General features: G+C 37.9%; 1 protein-coding gene across 1 annotated transcript; it reads left to right on the top strand.

Moving 5' to 3' along the window:
* Window positions 1–4,064: 4,064 nt before the first annotated feature.
* Window positions 4,065–16,027, top strand: nudt3b (nudix (nucleoside diphosphate linked moiety X)-type motif 3b). The gene is made up of 5 exons (XM_080892673.1): window positions 4,065–4,363; window positions 5,584–5,694; window positions 11,156–11,200; window positions 11,290–11,374; window positions 11,702–16,027. Exons 1-5 carry the CDS (start codon window positions 4,265–4,267, stop codon window positions 11,896–11,898), a joined length of 537 nt encoding a protein of 178 aa, XP_080748799.1. The 5' UTR covers window positions 4,065–4,264; the 3' UTR covers window positions 11,899–16,027.
* The last annotated feature ends 44 nt before the right edge of the window (window positions 16,028–16,071 follow it).

Below are 16,071 nucleotides of genomic sequence, written 5' to 3'. Positions count from 1 at the left end.
CAACATGTGTTGTTTATTTTCTGTTGGGTTCATAAATCTTATGGATTCCTTGGAAGTTGGCAGATGCTTGGAGAAAGTGAAATCAAGATAGCTGAAACCCGAAATTTGATTCACTGAGAAAAATCATCAATTGAAACCATCAAAACTTCACCCGTCGCTTGGTGTCATACTTTCTGGGTTGTATCTCCTGGTGTTGGACCCTCAGAAGGATTTCTCAACCGGATTCCTGTTTTAAAATTTAGTTTTTAAAATTTACTCATACATTTCAAAGCCTGTCTGGGTTTCACTCCAAACTACGTAGAAGAAATATTCATTTGTTAAAAAAAAAATTCATTTGTTAAAAAAACAAATGGATGGATGGATGGATGGATCGAATATAAGCCAGTTTGTAGTCTTACACCCTCAATCCTTAAGATACATTTGATAAGCTTCAAATCACTTCCTAATGTAGAATTTCATAGACTTGGTTTTATATGTCTGTTTCCTTTTTATTCTTTCACTAGATTTTGTTAATTATTGTCATTTTCTGTTCCGCATCTATTATAATTCTTTGGAGTTGTTTTAAATGTAATTTTTTATTTATTTTTTAGCATAAATGTATCTGACTTTTATGCCCATAATGTGAAACTTTCTGTCTGAATTTATCTTTTCAGTAATCTCCTTTTCCGTTTCTGTCAGTGCTTCTCTGAAACTGTTATATGTCATTTTATAGAGCAGGGAGGTTGTGAATTAATTGAGAAAGTGGTTAGCAGAATGGAAGATTAATGAATGACTTGATAAAGAAATAAAGAGATTAGTTAGTCTAGCAGACAAGGCTGATATAATATAGATTTTTGTAGAGAGAAAAAAAAATCTACAACAAACAAAAAATTCTGTGGCCCCACACGTCTGTGTGTTTTCCTTGCACACTGAAAATCATCTGCTAGTAGTCAACAACAATGATGCTGAATGTGCATAATTACAGTATCATGAAGCCTTTTCTCAACAACTGAGAATGTGCTGACCCAACTCCTGCTCCTAGAAAACACTTTTTTTAAATTGTTATTTTATTTTAATTACATTTATATGTTAATGTTGCATAATTTACATTAGCCCGAGGCAACACATCTAATTACATTTTTCTTTCCTCCATCTTGTAATGTATTTTAATAGCTACACACAGGAGGTGGTGGACACAATATTATGAACACCTACTGTGCCGTACAATTAGTTTCACTTTTAGGGGACTCAAGCTTTTCACTTTTTCCCCCAATAATTAATGGGGGATGTGTTTAAATCAAAATATGATACAAGTAGGACCAAATACAGGTGGCATGGTGGTCTGATGGCTAGCACTGTCACCCACACAGCAATTAGGTTCTGGTTTGAATCCAGGTTTGGGCCCTTGTCTGTGAAGTTTGCATCTTCTTCCCCTGTTTGCATGAGCTCCCATAGTCCAAAGACATATTTCGGGTTAGGAGATTCTAAATTGGCTATAGATGTAAAGGGTTAGGGTTGTGAACATGAACTGTCTGTCTCTGTGTGTTAGTCCTGCAACAGACTGGCAATTTGTGCAGCGTCTCTCAGCCTATGAGGGTTTAATAAACGCTCCAGCCCTGTGGCAACCCTTAATTAGATAAGTGGAAGAAATGGACAAATGGGTCCAAATACAAGCAACCTGTTGCTTAGTTATAGCCTCCTCTTCACAACCTAATGTATTTCCATGTTTATACCTTTTAAAAGGCACCCTTGCTCAGTATTACATATTTTCAAATAATTAGATGTATAAAAATGTAAGCGTTAAGCCTGAGTTATTCTTATTTTACAGAGATTCAATACCATAATTTCATACTAGTTTTTGATTAGCTTTGTTTGTGTTTGTTTTTCTTCTTGATTATGTCATCGAAGCAAGACTTGCCCTTTAATGAAGAGCAATCTGAGATGTGCTGAGAAGAAGGTAAGAGCCACTTCAAATGTCAACATCTGTGGGTAGAAAACTGAGAAGTTAGTGAATCGAATAAGGAGAAAATGCGTTGCGTTGATTACTGGTGGGAAACTGAGTTATTGCAGCTATGACAAAAGCAATGAAATGACAACTTGAACAATCAATAGAAAAGACTTGAATAAGAGCTTTTGTAAGAAATCAGCATGCTGAGGATTTGTGTGAGTTTGGTGGAAATCATGATGTGCCAGTCAGCTTAAAATAACTTCAATATTTGCCCCTTTTTTTCTTTTCTGGTTTGGTTTATTGTTTGTATTTGCAGACCTGACTAATTTATTATTATTATTATTATTATTATTATTATTATTATTAATAATAATAATAATAATAATAATAATAATAATAATAATAATAATGTATACTTTATTGATCCTCGTGGGGAAATTATGCTCTCTGCATTTAACCCATTCACTCAGTGAAGCAGTGGGCAGCCACTAATCAGGCGCCCGGGAAGCAGTGTGTAGGGATGGTACCTTGCTCAGGGGTACCTCAGGGTAGCTGTTCAGTGGGGGGCAACCACACTAACTGAGCTATCCCTGCCCCAATTTTTCACACAGAAAACATTTCAACTGACACTAAAGAGTTTTCATTCATGTCTGCTTAACTGGGCTTTATTATTCCATGAACTTTGAACTGTTTGAACTGTTTTTTGTTTGGTTTTTTTTTTTGTGGATTTTTTTGTGGTGGTGGTTTCTTGTTTTTTCTTTACACACATCATAAAATACTGTAAATTAACTTGTTTGCTTGTATGAAAGCTGAGATTCATGTCTGTGCTTTTTGTGTTTGTTTGTGAAATTGAGACATTCAACAACAAAGCATTTTTGTTTTATTGTTTGCTGTGGCCCACTCCTTCGCACTGCAGTTACATCAGATTCATCCTCTGTTGTTAAGGACAGGGTTTTGTTGTGTGGTTGGCAAGTTTATGTAACAAATTCAATTTAAAATTCAATTTGGAGTTCCCACAATTAAGTCGCTGCAATAATGAGATTAAACTGATTATTTAGGGACCTGAACAGGTTTGTAAGACTGTGACTCATTGTTTGTTCATTTATAATAATGCAAATGCAGAGCAAGGTGCTTTTTTAGCAACATCGAAAAGCCCAGACCATCCAATGCTGTTTCCTAAATTGGACTTATAAGACATATTTATATGTCTTATCCAAGTTATAACAATGCAGAAAACCCTGATAAGATTCAAACTTTGGTCGACCTTTCCTGGAAAGCAAAGATAAAGATTCAGAAATGTCTTTGTGATCTAACTGAGGGCACAAAAGTGTTCTTTCTGATCGATACGCTATTTGCTTCTATGTTGATTTAGTATGCACTGTTAGAGCCACAGCCTGCTCTGCAGATATGGGGCATTAGATAGTACTAGATGAAGAATAAAAGAAGATTCGTGGAGGACTTTCAAATGTATTTTTTAACCTGTATAAAAAGAGACCCAAGGCCATTACAGTGTATAATTATAGTTTATAATGTATTATTAGAAAATATGTTTTGACAAGCATCTGAGCAATTAAATACTAAAACTCCCATGTAGGGATAACAAGGTTGAAAATCAACATGATAGTAGACTATCCACCTTAATTAAAATATAATTTTATTATAGGTCAATCCAGTTTTACGCTTAATAATTTATTAACAATTTCTATTATTTAGGTATTTTGCAGCTATTTTCCATTTGAAGTATATTAGGATTTGACAAAAATACATTTGAAGACTTACTTGAATTTTGTGTTTGCCTAAAAACAGCTTTTCTCTATTTTGAGGGCCATTCCTGCGCTGTCCATTACCTGCGGTGCTGAAACTGATGAATTAACCTGGTGTCTCTTTTTCTAATGTGAGCAGCAAACTAATTTGATTACGCTAAATACGATGTTTCCCCAAATAAAAAAGTCATATAAATTAATATCGGCATCAGATAAGTAGACCGGGCCATCTAGTTGGAGCCTCAAGTGCCAGTTCCCTTTACCGGCTCACTCCAGTCAGAGCGTGGTGCTGCGTTTTCCCCCCACGCTTCGTTGCCCTAATTCTTCAACCCTTGATAGGTAAATTTCTTACGCTCGCCAAGCTATTAATGGTTAAACTACGTCGTGGGCGTAGCGGCTCCTTGTAATGGCGACCGTGCCGTAGATGTTCCCAGGTTTGTGAAAATGAAGCGAAGAAGAAGTTATTTCTTTTAAGTAAAACGCCGAGGTTCCCCGTAGGAGGACTTTGCGTCTACAACCATCGTCTTTATAAGTGGCAAATATAGCTGTACTTTTGAACTTTTACGCTCCCGAAATGATGAAGCTCAAGTCAAACCAAACCCGGACGTACGACGGGGATGGCTACAAGAAGCGGGCCGCTTGCCTGTGCTTCAGGAGCGAGAGCGAGGAGGAGGTGAGTTCGGTGATGTGAACTGTCTGGAGGGCCAAGCTAATATTAGCATCCGTAGGTTTTATCCAGCCTTTTCTGTTGTGTGTAGATCGAGACGTTTATCAACACGGCTTTGGTTTTATCCCAACTGGAAAATGATTTATTTTATTCTCGTGTCGACTCCCGACGTTTTGATTAGTCACTATTTTTTAGCTGGTACTTACTCGAGTGTTATGTAAGCCTCTTTAGCAGTGCAGATAGCAGCCTCGGTTATGACCAGACTTACTAGCTCCGCGCTAATGCTAACGTTAGCTTGCTAACTACCCGGGTTGCTGCCGTGGGCAGCCGGCTATCGGCCAGCAACCACAGCCCACAGTACAGGCTGTGGTGAGTGCTGACTCTATCACTACCAGCTGTCGGATGGACAGAGAATATTTAGTATTTAAAGCGACAGCTAAGATATGTATCTGCTCGCGTTACAGATAGTTTGGCGAGCTAAGTGTATTGTGTTAATGCAACTGGTATTACTAGCCAAACATTGTACTGCTATGTAGCTAGTAGCTATCCTAGTTTAAGCCAGAAGATGACTCTGGCAGTGATAGCCGGCTTGTATCACTTGTGTATTTTGATTAGTTTGTTTGCGAAATTGACACTGTTGATATTTGGAGCACCAGCTTAATGGAAGCGTCGAGCCCTGTGTGCATATTTTACAACATTATTAATGCTATTTGTGTATTTATCGCTCCTATCTAGCCGTATCAGAAAAAGCGAAAACGTGTTGTGGATTACTTGAGCTCAGTCGCGATTTGGGACGCTCACGTACAGTCAAAAGGAGACACAAAGATGTCTTTGTACTTACATTTTTCTAGGGGAGGAGATGGGACCAAACCAATTCCTCATTTTGGTTAAAGTAAAGGCCAGACTGTGTAGACAGGGGTTGTTGATTACAGGAAACGTATCAGCATTACCAGCACCAAAGTGGAAACTTTTACCTAAGACTGTAGATTATTTGACTGGCAGCCAGGGGTTCCACAGCTCATCTCCACTAAGACCCCAACATCTAAACTAGTTCACTAGCTATGATTTATTGACAGTAATAAAAGTACTAGTTTTCTTAAACCCAATGAGTTATCATTTCCATTTTTCTTGAGTTGTATTTTTCGATGTCCCAGTTGATATTATGTGAACAGTAACTCAGAGTTGGACTGTCATACCTGACCAGTATTGTATGGGGTGTTTTGCAGGTGCTACTGGTGAGCAGTAGTCGACATCCTGACAAGTGGATAGTTCCTGGAGGGGGAATGGAGCCCGAAGAGGAGCCCAATGTTGCAGCAGCTCGAGAAGTGTGTGAAGAGGTTGGTTGTGTCACTCAATATTGTTATATCTTATTTAAGCCTGTAGTATGATGGCCTTTTCTCTTTGGTTTTCCAAGTGACAGATGTTGTCTCTATGTATACTGCGTACTGGGAACCTTAACGTGATCCTTTTCAGAAATGTCAGTAGCTGGAAATATAATTCTCAGAAAGTGTGGCAAATTTGTTTGAGTATAGACTCATAAGATGTATTGTATTACAGTTCTGTTAACTTGTCTGTATTTAACACTGAGCCTGATACCTTGTTCTCAAAATCCATTTTGTCAATGCAGTCATCCTGTTTGCATGGACAGTAAGAGAGAGAGCCTAGCAACATGTAAGCTGTATCATAGCATCATGTTACAAAGCAGTCTTTAGGTGTCAAAGGAGGTCACACAGAGATTGAACACTGGCTGCACAGCAGTTTGACTGCAGTACAGTCAAGTCACACAAACGCAAAAAATGACAACAATTGAGTTTTATTGTTTGTAAGTTTCTCGTAGCTATATATATTAGTATACAGTAGTGGTCACATTACAAGGGCAGCTTGGAGGACACAACATGTTGTTTTTGTTGTTCTGTATTGGGGTGGATGGGTAGTAATTAGTAAACAGTTCTGAAGCTAATTGGAAATCAATATCCTACTTATACTGCCTACGCCTGTTTGTTAAATCAGGTATTCTTCCACTCTGCATGCTGTTCATCCTTTGGATATTTTGATCAGAATGGACACAGGGCACATAAGACACTGAATCTCACCCGGCGGTTGGCTCCTAGTGGGCCGCTGACCTTATAAAGCCTATCCTCTCTGTGTGATCCGTCACACTGATGGATGCTGATATCATCCCTTATCCTGGCTCCTGCTGATTGGTAGCTTTGGTGGTTGCAGGACACTTAGGCCTGCCAGCAAATTTCCACAGGGTCAAAAGCAATGTCACATCACTTCTCAGGCTCCTTATGTGCTAAAAGGCTACATTCAGAAACTCTGTGGTGACTGAGTGCTGCTTGATACATCACCAGCTACACTGGCTTTCTAAGCCTTTTGTTGGACGATGGTGTAATAGGACATATCCTAATCCTGGTGAGCCTGTTCTGATCACCGTATAAGTGATAAGTGATTGCTTATGCTTATTGGTTTGGAGTCTCTCCAGGGATGAGAGTGAAGACAAGGCATGCAGTAGCAAGCCAAAATTTACAGAGGGTTTCTTTGTTAGACTGTTCACTATCTCTGTTAATCCTTGTATCTTGGAGATGCACCCCGACCCTGCAACCTGAAGACGCATTGCATAACTGGTAACGAAGTCTCAGCTGTACATCCTCTTCCCAAGTGTTGCCCAGTAGTCTTGTGTTACATGAATGCCAGAGCTGGGAGACTTTTTCCATCTCATAAAAACAAACAGGTTGACTTTTGGCCTATTACTTAATCCCTGGCTCGTCTTTGGAGTTTCTAGTGGTGTGCCTGCTCTTTACCATATGATCAAGCTGAAGGCCTTAGGAGTGCAATTGGTACAGTGTGTGGAGTCAACATTTATTTATAGAGTGAAACTGGAAACTGAGGAAGAAGCTGCAGAGATGTCAGTGAGAGGCCTGGTGCTGTATCAAAACCTGACCTACTGTTAACCTCTGGGAGTTAAAATCTTGGAGATGATTTTTGGTGTTAAAATTTTCTCAACAATATTAAGCTCTCAGAGACCTTAAAGTTTCTCTATGACAGAAAGGTTGTGACATTTATATGGCTCTGATTTTAGGATTGTGAGAAAAGGTATAATAACTTGCAAAGTTTTTATTCATCTGCTTTTTTCCCCTGACCTTTTACATGACAAAACTAAAAACGATTTTGAGAGAGAGGCTGTCAAAAAGTGCCAAAAGTTGAGAGAGGGTTATTTTTCAGATGTATAATAAGTCAATTTTAAAAATCAGTTGATCAGTAAATCAGGAACCTTTTCCCCCACTAATCTGGCACTTTCCAAGAAAACTGTGGCTTCAGCCTCTGAAAAATGTTTTTCTGTTTTTGTTGAATATTATGTTTTATGTAGTTTAGTTTTTTTGACTAGTAGTTGGACATCTGAGACTGGGCTCTGACAGATTGTGAATTTGTTTTTCCTCACTATATTATTGTTTTGTTTTTGTTTATTTTGTCAGTTGCTTGATTAATGTTAAACATTTTGTCAGAAGAAATCAATGACAATTATCAATGCGTTTAATAGTAATTTCATTGCTGTAGAAGTAATTTATGTCCAGTCATTATGAGGGGGGAACCTGACATTGACCTACTTTGTGAATTGATCCCTTTTTTAGGGATGTTAGCTTTTTCAGCTAGGAGAGTGTTTTCCAAGTGGTGCACCAATTCTTTTTGTTTTTGTTTGTGAGGATCATAAATTTTTGCAGTTTAGAACTACAAAAAAAAAAAAAAAACAAAAAAAAAAAACGAGAGCCAAATCCCTGGCAATTTGCATATATGGGAGCCTAATAGGGGAAAATATAGTGCTTTGTTTTGTGGGAAAACAAAGTTTACAGTTAAGGGGAGATGCGTGAAAAATACCTGTCATATGACTTCTGCTGGACCAGCAATGTCAACGACTGTTAGCCCAAGTGTGTTATCTGTTGGGCGAAGTTGGGTAATGATAACATGGTATCTAAAGAGAAACTTGGAAACCAATCCCTTCTAGGAAAAAATAAAACAAACTGGTTTTGAAGTTGAGGCAGCAAAAACCTTGTTTTTGTTTTGCTTTGTTTTTTCTCTACTTTTTTTCTTTTTTTGGCTTGTGTTAAAGCTAAAGGAGGCAAGATATATGCTAGTGGCTCCTGACACTGTTGGACAGCTGTCAAAAGCATGCTTTTCAGTGTAATCAAAAGAAGAACAACATGTCATATGACATACAGTCATATGAAAAGAGTTTTCATCGGACTAAGCAGTCCTGCGATAAACTGAAGTATGCTCAGCAATAAGTACACAGCAGCAAGTAATCATTTTCTGTTTGACTTTGTCAGTTTCACATTATTGTCGAGGAATTTGGTCCCACTCTTCTTTACAAAGTTTTTTCACCTCATTGAGGTTTGCGGGTATTTTCTATGCACAGATCTCTTATGATTCTGTCACGTTGAGGTCCCGACTTCGACTGTTCCATTGCAACACCTTGAGTCCTTTCTTTGTAAATTTGTTGTAGATCTGCTGGTATTCTTTGGATCATTGTCCTGTTGCATGACCCAATTTTGGCCAAGTTTTAGGCATTGTTAGTAGGGCTGCCACAAACGATTATTTTGATAGTCGACTAGTCACCGATTATTTTTGCGATTAGTCGACTAATCAGATCATCATCCATTGGACGTACAGCGTACAGCTTATTGCACCAGCAGCATCTGGTCTTATATAACTATCATTAGCTTACAGCTTGAAGTGTTTGTGCTAACTAAAAATAAAGACAAGATGGTAGTTTATTAATTTTTAATGAAATTTGCAGATTGTTTCGGTGAAGTTTAATAAACTCCTTGCTTTCTAAAATATAACAGGACACCGGAGTATATTCTCCAGCGTCTCACACTTCTGATAATCAGCTGTCTGCTTGACAGTTTTAGCTGTGCAAAAAACTATAACTTTAATCTCAGCCAAACCGATTTACTCAGGAACAAATAAAATACTAAAGAAAGCCAAACAATAACATTTTTAAGTTATCTAAGTGACTTATATATATGTTTAACCTGACTAGCGAAAGACGGCGGTGGGTTTGAAAACGATTTGCCGGGAGTCCGGTGTTCTCACGGCTCTAGTTAGCCTTGCCCCCGCCTAGCTAACGAGCTAGTGGGTAACAGACGTCTCCGAAAACGTCGGAGCGCTTTTGAAAATATGTGGTGTCTTGATAAACTGAGCAGATATTTGAGGTTTACACAGCTACATTCTCGCCTGAAAATATGTTAAACGTTTATTTTGTGACCCAGAAAGAATAATAAGAGTAAAGTTAAAACTAACTAGCTGCCGCCATTGTTGACAGCTGCGCTATGAATTCTGGGACACAGCTTCTTCTTCTTCGGGGTTTAACGGCAGCTGGCATCCTTGTACATGCAGTGCTGCCATCTTCTGTTTCAGTCCGTTATTACACTCTTAAATCCTACTACTCATTCCTGCGTCCTTTGTGATCTTACAAAGCTTCAAACGATGCGTCGACTATTAAATTAGTCGTCGACGATTTTAATAGTCGACATAATCGTGACTAGTCGACTAATCGTGGCAGCCCTAATTGTTAGTGGTATCAGAGGTTTGTGCTGATATCTTGTGTTTGGGTTTTATCCAAATGTGGCGTTTTGTATTATGGTAATAAAAATCTTCACTTTGGTCTCATCTGTTGAAAGGACATTGTTCCACAAGTGTGTGGTTTGTTCATATGCAACTTTGTTAACCTAAACCCAAGTTGTGTTGCCATGTTCTTTTTACAGAGATTAATCTTTCTCCTGGCAACCCTTCCAAACAACCCATACTTGTTCAAACTTCTTCACACTTGCATACCCACTTAATTAGTAGCACCTGGCTTCTGCTTACCCTCTTAATTCCTTTGGAGGCAGTAAGGGTGTACTTCGGTTTTCACAAGACTCACATGACTGTATTTTGTAGGAATGTGCACAATCAGTTGACTGGACAGTTGAACATTGCTTCCCTGGCTTGTCAGCAGTGAAAATTTCTGTCAGTGAGGCTAATATGTCTTTAATGTGCAACACTCAGCCGAAGCAAAAGACAACGTGCAACACTAGTGCCAGTGGACACTAAAGGGCAAATGTGGACTCCCAAGTTTGTGAATGAGATAACTTGAGAACAAAGCAATGTAGGATATTCAAATTGATGCCATAGGTATGTGCTAAAAATCTTGGATGAGATTGAATATGTTACCTTGATCTCAAGGGCAAGGTCATGGCTCAAATTTTCAGAAAATCTTGTAAATGCCATAACTCGAAGGAAGTCAAATTTTCAAATGGATACGATAAGTGTATCTACTAAAAATCTCTCTTGCCTATTAAGTTAGTGTACAAGAACATCCCCAATTGTTTTTGTTTTACAGCCCTAAATAATGTGCCTCGTTGCAGGAAAGTGCATGCAGAACAAGACTTCAGTCTTTGTATATGCTGTATATTGTTTTTATTTTGTGGACGCAAAAACCACAATCCAGGATTTAGATGGAGTGAATGTGTGGGGATAAACACAATCTTATGATGTAATATAATCCAGTGCACAACAAACACCATTTCCAATTACCGTACAAATTAAATCAGCTCTATTTGAAACTATTTCAACTAAACACTATGAGGTTCAAATGGGTGTTTATTGTTAGGCTGTTGGAGTGCATTCAATTATACAAGTGTTTTTGCATAGACCTCAATCTCTTCATATTGAACGAAAAGCCTTTAATCGTCTGTTGTGACTTCATCCTGTGACAGTATTTACTGAGCATTTCATCATTTTTCATTCATTTTACAGGCTGGTGTGAAGGGGACTTTAGGTCGCTTGGTGGGAATATTTGAGGTGAGCTGCTGTGTGTTGACTTTTTTGGGGGGGTGTCTTTAAGTGTCACCTTACTGTTTGGTTAATTATGCAAATGTTTTCTTCCACAGAACCAGGAGAGAAAACACAGGACCTATGTGTATGTTCTTATTGTAACGGAGGTGCTGGAGGACTGGGAGGACTCAGTCAACATTGGTAAAGCACTGTTTGTTTACTTGTCAGAATGGGGATCATACGGACAAAGTTCTCAGGCAGTCACATGCTTGACTGTAGCTTTTTTTTTTTTTTTTTTTTTTTTTTGCCTGGCCTTAGTGATATTACAGTTTTTAGTGTGTGTTTACTGGGGAAGATTATAAAACCAGCTTTGTTCCTGCCCTTGTGATTTTCACTTTAGCTGTGTGTACAGTACTAATAATCAGTCAAAACCCATTTTTCATAATGACTTTTTTTTTTCCCCGTGTGTTGTTTTTTTTTTCTTGCATGTTAACCTTCTCCACAATGCTTTCTTTTTCTGCAAAACAGGGAGAAAAAGGGAATGGTTTAAAATAGACGATGCCATACAAGTGTTGCAGTGTCACAAGCCTGTGCAGGCCACCTACTTTGAGGCTCTCCAGGAGAGTTGTCTGACCAGTAATGGAACTCCACTGGTGACCACGATAGGTGGGGACCTCTCCCCTACCTACAGCATCAATCAGAGCTCTGTTTCTGGGATCAGATAACTAAAACCACAACTCTGAATACCCCAGGAGCTTTCGCCACCACCTGCGCTCTTACTTGTGTTATTTCTCTTCTCTTCTCTTCTCTTCTCTTCTCTTCTCTTCTCTTCTCTTCTCTTCTCTTCTCTTCTCTTCTCTTCTCTTCTCTTCTCTTCTCTTCTCTTCTCTTCTCTTCTCTTCTCTTCTCTTCTCTTCTCTTCTCTTCTCTTCTCTTCTCTTCTCTTCTCTTCTCTTCTCTTTCTTTTGTCTCAGTAACATGGTTTGCCTTGCCAACTCCTTTGTGCCAGAAATCTGGTGCAGACTCAACAAGTGTTGGATGAATAGTCCAAAACACTTTGTAAATGTAAATGTAATTTTTGACCCCTCTTCTTTTTTGTTTTTGTTTTTACTGACAACTGCATGAAGTGTCCCCTCATTCCCTTTTCCTTAACACACCCTTAGCGTGGTGTTTATTGAATGCAAGAACTACTTTTTACTGTTGTAATGTAAAAGTGTATACTTAGTGCTTAAGCTGAAGGCTTTTGGTGGTCTTTTTAATGTCTCCATCTTTTTTTTTTTTTTTTTTTTTTGTTTGTTTATTTTTCTGTGAATGAATGTGCCCATAATAAGTGTACTCCCTCCCCTGTTTTAAGGATAGGAAAAATTGTATCTGAACGAAAAGAATTGTGGGAAGTGACTTGTCTTGCATGAGCGCTATTGTTGTTGCGTTTCACTCACTCGAGTGACCTGATGCTGACTGTGTGACAGACAGGGTAAGGTCTTTTGGCTTTTCTTCACTCTTCTCCTGTTGTAGTTGTTCTTGTTATGTTTTTTTTGTGGTTTTGTTTTGTTGTGTTTTTTTTAAACCTGAAGGATACGGCCCCTTAATTTCAATATTCTTTCCATTTCTGTTTTCAGCTGTGTTTCTTTCCTATTTGGGAAGCTAGCCAAGCACTACAGGTTTCAATTTCAGAGCATGCATATATGTATATATGTATATGCGCTGCACAGTGACTGAAAGAATGTCAGCAGACAATGTAAAAACCATCTTTGTCCTCACTCTTCTCTTTTTGATCCCTTTTTGTTTTCTTTGTTAAAACGCTTTCATGTGACTGACTACAGAGTCTTCCTCCAAACACTGAGAGGGTGGAAATAGTAGATTTCAGAATCATGGACTTGTGTAATTTCAAAGTGCAGCACATATCACTTAAGTTATTAAAACAATTTCCATATTTTACTCCTCACATTCAGATTGGTTAAAAGCAATTGTTTACATTGTGTTTGTAACATAGTACAGGTGAATTTAGCGGGCACTTTTCATTATGGTCATGACTCTTTTTTTTTTTTTTTAAACCTTCCCTCCTTAGTATTTATTCTGCATCCCCCAAAATACTCAAAACACCTGCTTGACATTAAACTGATGTCAAACTGATTTTGGCAAGATGCAGAACAAACAAGCCTTGTACAGTTTGAGACCTTGTTTTTAACATGTAAAATGCTTTTTGGATACTATTTTTTTTTTTTTTTTTTTTTTTTTTGTTTGTTTGTTTGTTTGTTTTTGGGTTTTTTTTTTCCTCCTCTCTAACGTTTGGCAAAAGTCTCTTTAGCTCAGCTGCATCACTTGGCTGCGATGTGGCGTGAAGCAGCTGGCTCAATACTGTGAAACTGGAGGCGCTGTAGATAGCATGTAAGAGGTTTTTATTGTAAATTGTTTATTTCTGTATAGATCAAAGATGAGAATACAAATGACAAAACACCTCTTACACATCTGTGAGTGCTACATGTCATTTCAATTGAGGCTGGAAAACCTGATTGAACTCACTGCGTTGGCTTTAAAGCTGTGAGGAATTTTCTCTTGAGATAGCATTCAGTACATCAGAGGCTAAAGAACAAGGAATGTGGCTGTGGGTGAGATTAAAGAGCCTATTTATAATAGAAAATTGTAACAACCTTAATGTTTTTGTTTTAGACCAAAATTAATTGGTAATGGCAAGGATTTTTTTTCTTTTTTTTTTTTTTTCTTTTTTTTTTTTGTTTATCATCTTTAGTCAAACTATGAAATGAAGTATAACTGCATTCTGAGCTGGAAAGCCTGGAGTCTTTTCCTCCTCTGTACCACTAGGTTTAATCAGTGAATTTTCCCCTAGAGGGTTTCTTTCATTGATCTCCCCACTTTGGTGTTCTGCCTTTTTTTTTCCCCACATTGATAAATTTGGAAAAATTTGCATAAGCAGATCTGATACATTTCACCTTCCAAGTTTATAGGACACAAAATTTGCACATCCAACAAACATTTGCATTTGTTTGGAGTTGTCTTTTTCTAACTGGTGAATTTCATTCGGTTCTGTTTTTCCTTTTATTCATCTTTTGTTTGCTCTCCCTTATCTCTTTCTGACTAGTTTATAACCCCGCCACTACTTTCACCAGATGGCTGTTTACTCTGTTTTTGCTAAGCAGTTGCAGCTGAAAACTATGCTACAACTGTATAAATGCAGGCAATGTGGGACTGCAGGCTGGAAAACCACAAGAAGGAGCTAAAAGATGCTGAATAATAGTGTAAAGTTGAGTTTAAGTACATAGGCAAAAGGTCTTTGATTCTTGCATAAGAGAAACACAGTTTACATTTAAAAAAAATCATGTTAACAAAAAACTGATTATAGCCACATTAAAAAAGTATTTGATGCCCATAGATTTAAAAAGATTTCATTAGGGTTTGTTGGGAGACTTGGCAGTACTTATGTATTTAACAATGAATATGCACAGAAAACTCCAGTCTTATGATTCACAATCTGATGAGAAACCCTTTGATAGGAAATGAGAACTGAAAGCAAGCGGAGCAAAGTTTATCTAGACAAAGAGCAGAGTGGCTTTTAGTGGTGGACTGAGTCTTTTCTTCCATGTTTATGATTATGGTGGAAATCACCACATGCTAGCACAGCTGCTAACACTGCCCTGCAATAATCCAGGAATTCAGATCTCTTCTGAATGACAGTTAAGGTGAAAAGGGTCTAAAGTCTCCTCCAGCCTGAGACTTTGGACTGTTTTTACTGCTGTTTTAGAAAGGTGTGGTGGTCAAAGTCTTGCTTTATGATGCTCTACCTGGCACTTGAAATGAGATTTTGTGTTGATTAGACTTTTTAGTCATCATCTAAAGGTACAATTAAATAGAAACGGGATGAAACTACATATGGCAGAAAACAAAAGCCTAATAAACTATGGCTCTCTAGTTTGATGCGGGTGACAGGTACTGTCAAAATGAATGTGAGGAGGATTTAAACAGTAAAGTAAACAGCCAGTCATTTTTAATTATTAATAACCACTTATTCCTTATCCTGTGTTTTGTTTTGTCTTCTCTTGTTACTGACAACCTGATGTCTTGTATATAGGTAACACAGCAATCTGATAGCCAGAGAATGCACTTTGGCTTTGGTCCTAAAGGATTATTGTAATTCTTTTTTTCTTTTTTAACCCTTCTTACTAAAATTCAAACAGTTTCTGTCACAAATTGACTGATTTAGGTTGGAGTGCTAGCGGGAAATTTGGAAGTAAAGGTTTTCACTTGAATTCCACATTAGACTGATGGTATCATTAGATGGTACAAACACATTCACCCTTTCTTGGACTTCTTGGCTATAAAATTGCCTCTTTAAAATAATGACGCTTCCTAACTTGAAACCACTGGAGCTTCAGATAAAGTCACTTCATTTAATTTACCAAAGTGGACGGTTTATTAATGTGTTGCCATGTCAGTTAGTTGGGCCCCATCTTGTGGCCAAAGCAAAAGAATAAAACAAAGCACATCACTTAGCAGCTGAGGATTTGTAACATTCAGTTTTCCTTTAGCACAATGATGACCGTTTCACCTGCTAAACGACTGGAAAAATGTTAATTAAAAAAAAAAGAAAAAAAAAAGACAGCTGCCATCTCTGAAAAACAACCAAACAAACTCTGAATTTGATAACTTCACTTTTGAACCGTTGACCTCAGCCTTGAAGTTGCATATCTGTATTTGTGTTCAAGGTCTGTGTCACTGGAATTTTTTTTTTTTTTTTTCCTCTTTTGTCATTTGGGACTGTGGAATAAGACCAGTGTGAGAAGACTGAAGATTGTAATATAAATGTGCCAACAAATAAACACCAGTATTTCACATTCAGGCTGGTGTGTGTGTGTTCAATACGTCTCCAAGTGTGCTCTTTC

This window comes from Rhamphochromis sp. 'chilingali' (assembly GCF_963969265.1).
Source record: "Rhamphochromis sp. 'chilingali' genome assembly, chromosome: 9".
Classification (NCBI taxonomy): Eukaryota; Metazoa; Chordata; class Actinopteri; order Cichliformes; family Cichlidae; genus Rhamphochromis; species Rhamphochromis sp. 'chilingali'.
This window is presented reverse-complemented; position numbering and strand designations above follow the sequence as displayed.

What these genes read in the sequence shown, in the direction of transcription:
- nudt3b (XM_080892673.1), top strand. Translation starts at nt 4,265, where the DNA reads ATGATGAAGCTCAAGTCAAACCAAACCCGGACGTACGACGGGGATGGC. An exon ending in CTCGAGAAGTGTGTGAAGAG is followed by an intron (nt 5,695 to 11,155) that starts GTTGGTTGTGTC and finishes TTCATTTTACAG; the next exon opens with GCTGGTGTGAAGGGGACTTT. An exon ending in GGAGGACTCAGTCAACATTG is followed by an intron (nt 11,375 to 11,701) that starts GTAAAGCACTGT and finishes TCTGCAAAACAG; the next exon opens with GGAGAAAAAGGGAATGGTTT.